The sequence below is a fragment of the Merops nubicus genome, unplaced genomic scaffold, assembly GCF_000691845.1.
Source record: "Merops nubicus isolate BGI_N331 unplaced genomic scaffold, ASM69184v1 scaffold10052, whole genome shotgun sequence".
NCBI classification, from domain to species: domain Eukaryota; kingdom Metazoa; phylum Chordata; class Aves; order Coraciiformes; family Meropidae; genus Merops; species Merops nubicus.
The window spans coordinates 1-6,057 of NW_008594235.1; the positions used below are offsets into that span (position 1 = coordinate 1).

General features: G+C 39.2%; 1 protein-coding gene across 1 annotated transcript in view; it reads left to right on the forward strand.

The window, feature by feature from the left end:
- Positions 1-694: 694 nt before the first annotated feature.
- The window catches only part of MFSD2B (major facilitator superfamily domain containing 2B), a gene marked incomplete at its 5' end in the record, with an annotated part of 20,013 nt that continues 14,650 nt past the window's right edge, over positions 695-6,057 (forward strand). Inside the window, 3 exons of the mRNA XM_008935695.1 lie at positions 695-818; positions 2,497-2,575; positions 5,833-6,002. Coding sequence (XP_008933943.1) covers positions 695-818; positions 2,497-2,575; positions 5,833-6,002 — 373 coding nt within the window. The remainder of the gene's footprint in view (positions 819-2,496; positions 2,576-5,832; positions 6,003-6,057) is intronic.

Consider the following 6,057-nt stretch of genomic DNA (forward strand, 5'->3'; position numbering starts at 1 on the left):
CAGGCCTCCTAGCATTCTTTCCTGCTCAAAAGATCATCCTTTTGTGTTTGAAGTGATTAGGAGTTTTGGAACAGAAGGAACAATTCTCATATACCCAAGTAGATCCAGGCTGTAGGAGCTCTGGCAGTGGGCTGTCCATTATCTTCTCTGCTGGTTTCGGTGTTTTTAAATGTATCAACATATTTGTACTTGCCTGAAGTAGCAATGAAGAGACTCGGTGGAGAGGAGGACTGAAGATGTTAAAATTGGAAGAGGGGATCCTTGGTAATAAGCAGGGTCATGTAAAAATTGCTGCAGTATGAGAAGAGATGACAATAGAGTTTGGTTTTCAGTGGTTCTTTCTGCTAAATGTCTGGTCTGAGAGATGTGCTGAGGAACAGCAATAGAGATATGCTGCCACAGTGCATGTACAAGGAAATTGTGTCTCTTCTGAGTGGGATTTTAACTTAAGTATAGCTCTTTTCCTGCAGATTTGCTGGTTTTTTTTTCCCCCATTATATGAAAGTACTTGTATACATCTTCTATTAATCTGTATATTTAATGCATGCTAACATTTAATACTTAAAAATGTGGCATTATTGTACTTAGAAAAGCTGCACATAAAATAAATCACACTATGTTATTAGCAGGAAAATTTAATGTGTTTTGCTATCATGATGTAGAGATTGTTGATGGGTGTTGATCTTCCTTGCAGGATGCTGGCATGCACACCCTTCACAGTAGTGTCCTATTTTTTTATGTGGTACCTGCCTCCTTTTGTGTCAGGAAGAGTTGCATGGTATCTGACTTTCTACTGCCTCTTCCAAGCACTGACCACAGTAAGTACATGACAGGTCGTGATGTTCTCAGCAGTAACTTGCTTGTTTTCCATCTCTGTTAATGGATTCAGATTTAGTAAACCGAGATGTACCAAAGCTTTACACTTGACTACAACTTCTAGTGAGTTTAAGGGACAGGCAGATGTCATTTTATCAAACTCTTTGCTGGCTGATGGTTTCTGCCAATGCTTCATCTGGCAAATGAGCTGCTCATTCAGACAGATTACCTCCAGTCATTTTCATTGACGGTGCCCTAGATCCTCGACTCGTTCTCGTGTAGATCCACAGAGACACACAGATTCCTAATTCCACTTAGACATCTAACTTCTCATAACTTCTATTTTCAGGACCAGATTAGGAGACCAAGCAGGTTTATGGTTCTAGTTCTGGGTGTTTTCACTCAAGCTAGAATGCAATGAAAAGCCAGGGCACCAGAGCTGAAGTAGTACTGATAGTAGCCATCATGGTATTTATGCCTGGATAGAAGATTTTGAGCACATGAACATTTTAATACAGTCCAGAACTTGCAATATTTCTGCAGAAGCCATAATTTCCCAAAGAACTTCTCTAATACATTCCCTACTGTACATGTAGGGGTTGTAGGGGTTGCATCACCCAGTTTTGCCTTGTACCTGATGCAAACTGAAGGACTTGGTTTGCCTGGAATACATTCTCTACTGTACATGTAGGGGTTGCATCACCCAGTTTTGCCTTGTACCTGATGCAAACTGAAGGACTTGGTTTGCCTGGCTCCAGATCCAGAGGAAACACCACAGGGAACTTGATGTTCACATCCCACTTCCACATCACAGCAGTCTGAGAGTTTGGCCTGTATGTTGTTCCAGAATTTTAGAAGTGATTTTTATTTTAGTTCAACATTATGAGGACTCAGTCTCACTCATGCTATGACCATCCAAAAGGTGGTGCCTTTAATGTTTAGTAGTTATTTTCAACACAGTACTACTGGAGATAAGGCCTCTCCTGCAGTAAAAGTGGGGCTCATTTACCCAGCATTGTAAATAAATACTACCAGTGCATTGTTTCCACCAGGATTTTACAGCAAGGTGTCAGTTGCATGGTAAATACAGTACTGTGAAAACAAACAAGCAACACTTCTCATCTACCTTCTTGTCAGTGCATGGCCATAGCACTTGGGAGTTTCTACCTATTCTTAACTCAAGGAGTGTGTGATAAAATTGTGTTGAAACAAAGTAGTTTGCACGATTATTGCCTGGAATTACATAGTGAGACAGATACTTGGAATATTTGGGGGATTTATACAGTCTTCTGGCTTGAACAAATTGGTAAATTGTATTGTCTTTATGATGGCTTTGCTTCCTGTTAGTTAGCTCAAGCTAGGAACATGATGGTCTCCTAGTGCAAAAAAACCATAGATACTTTATAGCCTAGGTATGAAGGATTGGGAGGTTTTTCCAAGGAAGCTAAAGGAGCACAGCATTAAGGGAAAGCCTCTTGGTAATCTATCATTTGTATTATGAAAGACAATTTTTTCCCTTCTGTATGCTTTACAAATCAGAAGGAAACAGCAGGTCTTTGGGCTAAAAAATAGTGTTCTAAATAAGTGAATTCCAAGATTGCATTAAATCATTTTCCTGGATATCTGAGGAATACAGCATTTACCCCAACATCTCCCAAATGATGTTCTTTCTTTGCACAGTTATTCCAAGTACCATATTCTGCCCTCACCATGTTTCTCAGCACAGACCAGAAGGAGAGAGATTCTGCAACAGCATACCGTGAGTGTGATCTGGGCTTTCTCATGTGAATTAGGGCTGAGTTTTATTTAAAATCATTCATTATCTGTAGGAAGTTCCTAATGGTTTGTCCATTAGGAACTTCCTGTAGATCCAAAAGTCCCTTAACTGGACTTTTATATGAGATTTTTAATATCTGATGAAAAATACTTTGTTTTGTAAATGCTTCCCTTTTTCTAGCTGAATAGGAGACACTAATGTTTTATTGTCTCAAATTGTCCTATTAGCTATAAACTCTTTGGTTTATTGCTAGCCAGACAAACCAGTAAAAATTATTCTTAGCTAAGCTAGGGTAGGGAATAATCATTTAATTCAAACATGATTTGTAAGGGGGAAAAACAAAGTGTTGATCTTCTTCAACATTCAGTTAAAGAATGTCTGAAAGTAAATTTGAGTATTTCCGTTCTCTTTTTTGTTTTCCCTTTTTCCTTTTAGTTTGGCTTTCCTTAGGTTTATGTATTTCATGTTATAAATTCAAATCTCAAATCTTTCTCTGAAAAAAAAATCCTTGAACTCATAGAACAAAGAGAGTCAACCTCAGCAAACAAGGAGAGTATCTTCTGTGCATTTCACACCAACTGAAATCTCTCTTTCCATTTCATCTGTGTTTATTTAATTCTAAAGTATGCCAGGTAGTTTAAGGACAGATCTTGTTGTAATATAACTAGCACTCTGACTGTATTACTTAAAAAAATGAGGGCTTCCAGACCATATATCTGGATCTTCAATAATCAACCCCAAAATTTTTGCATTGAAGCAAATCAATCAGACCAAAAAAGTGCAGCGAAAATACTTTCCAAATATCCCTTATAGATCATAAATGGAATGTAGGAACAGATTCTTCCCTTCCTACTCTCTTCAGCTCCATTCTCACACTTTCTTTACTATTTAGTTGCTCTCATGGCCACCAACATTAAGCAAGGTAAAGGGAAAAGAGTCAAAATCATAGGAAAGACTTTTCTGTGTCTGAACTTGTCCTTCAGTATTGCTTTAGAATAACTTCTAATTTTTATGTTACATCTGTTTTCTCTTCAAGGCAAGAGGCCTCATCTTTTCCATTAGTCTTTCTAGTCCTCAGCATGGTTGCTTGAGTATGTTGAAAACTAGACCACAGAGGCACAATGAAGTGGCCAGAGGTGCTAAAAAAATCATGTCAGAAATTCTAGATGCAATATCCCCTGAGCAACCCAATCCCTTTCCAGCCACATGGAACAGTTATTATTTGCATTATCATCAACTATCTCAAGAGAAAGTCTGGGCTAGCAGTCATAGGACAGGACAAAACACTGGGAGATTCCAGTTCTGTTATATTCTTTGGCACTGACTATATTCTGAGTCATCTGGCCTAAATTCTAACTAAATCCACATACCTAGTGTTTTCTATTGTCTAGTTTTATGTCTTCAAAGGCTGTGCTCCAAATAAATGTGCTTTCCTATCTGCTAGTCCCATGCAAGGCTTCACAGGCATGTGAAATTTGTGTTCATAAAAGCTGTTGAACTCCATGGCTTAGAGGTGTTGCACATTTATTGTGTCATGTTATTGTTCAGAAAGGGTTTAACTTTCAAGTACACAGCTGTTCTCCTAAGCCAAGTTAGGGTGGTGGAATGAACCATAGTTTTGCCTTTTCAAACATTGGTATTTTTGTGTATATATTTTGTATGTCTGTTTTGAAATTATAATTGTTTGTGGCCAAGTTCTCCTGTAGTGGTTATGATGATGTGAGAATCTTTTTTCCCTCTTTTTGAAACGAGTGTTTTACTTAAACACTTTTGTCTCTCTTTGGGTTTCATAGAGAATTCTTCATGTTGATGGGCTTTCTTGGATGCAGTCAGTTGTTCAGGCATTTCTTCAACTGTTTAAAGAAAAACAGCTGTGTAATATGAAATGTGCTTTTAAAAAATGGTTGGGATCAGAGGATCCATTACCCTCTGCTGGAGACAAGCAGAACTGCTCATTATAAATTTTATCCTCCTTACTGTGAATGCAAGGTAGAAATAATGGATTCCAATGTTGCTTTAACATAAATCCTACTAACATTCTGAGCAAAATATGAACTAATTCAGGGTACTGTCTGCTTTCTGAAAGATCAGCTTTCTTGGCTAAAGTGGAAAGTAATAAATTATAAATTCTGAGCACACAAGAACTTTGAAATATGCCTGTTTCTCAGCTCTTGCTACTTCTTAGAAAATAAGGTTTCATAATGGCTGTATTTCTGTTGCCTCTAATGATGCTTCTGAGCTTTGTTCTGTGCAAGTGCTTGGTAGAATGGAGATGTAGAGCCCTAGATGACAACATAAATATGTAGATGGTGTTTTGAATTAAAGGTGTGACTCAGGTGCATTGACTTTGCTCTGAGTAGTCAACAGTTTGGAAGCTCTGCAAGGCCCAGCTGAGACTCCTTTGTGTCCCAACACTTCAGCTCAGGTTGAGGTTAGGATTTTCACCATCTGCCAGCATTTCTGTGTGTGTGGACTGAACTGTAATTCTGCAGGTAAGGCTGATTTTGAGTATATGAAGAAGCAGCTGGATGCCCCATGGTTAGATCTTTGCTTTCCCAAGTGGAGACTTTGGTTGGTTCTTTAGATGACCCCTTGTTCTGATGGTACTTGCAGTGTTAGTGACCTGAATCATTGACTGAGGGTGGGGCAGGTCGTTCTGCCTGGCTGTGGCCTTAAGGCAGTTAAGAACAGAATCAGCTGTTTCCAAGAGCAGCTGTATTATTTCCAACATAAACCTGAGGTAAGCATAGTTTTATTTACCAGTTGGAGAACCTAGAGGTCTGATCAGATAAGTGGCTTGAAAAATGTTTCACAAGTTACTGTCAAGCTTGAGATGAAAAGCCTGATCTTACAGCTCCTAGTCCTGCTTTGGAAAAGCAGAATTCAAGATTTAAGCTGTAGTTTTGCTCTGGTCCTTGAGATGAAAGGTTTCTATGTTATCCCCTTGTGGCTTTTAATCTCAGCCGCATCCATCATGCAGCTTGTATAAAAGAGGCTCTTCTGTGGAGGTTTCTAAGAGCTGATCAGAAAATAAATAGTTGACAAAATTCTCTTTCCTTGAGACTGTTCTATTACTCACCTTCCAGTTCTGCTGTTCTTGGTATTGCTTTTTCTGCTTGCTCCCTGTAAAAGAGAATGGTTTGATGAAGTTTCTCTTCAGTGAGAAAAATGAGCAAGCTTGAAGACAGCAGAGGAATCAAGTTCTTATCCTCAGTGCACATTTGTGATTCCTTCTTTAGGAATGACCATGGAAGTGTTTGGAACCTTGATTGGAGCTGCACTCCAGGGGCAGATTGTGGCCAGTGCTCACGTCTCTCACCACTGCAACCTGGATGCCCCAGTGAATACAACTGACTCCTGGCATGACACTCCCAGCTTCCCAGACCCCTCAAACCACCTGTCTCATCAAGTAAGTGTCTGTGGGAGCACACTAACATCTCTCAGGGAGAGAGGCAGGGGGATTC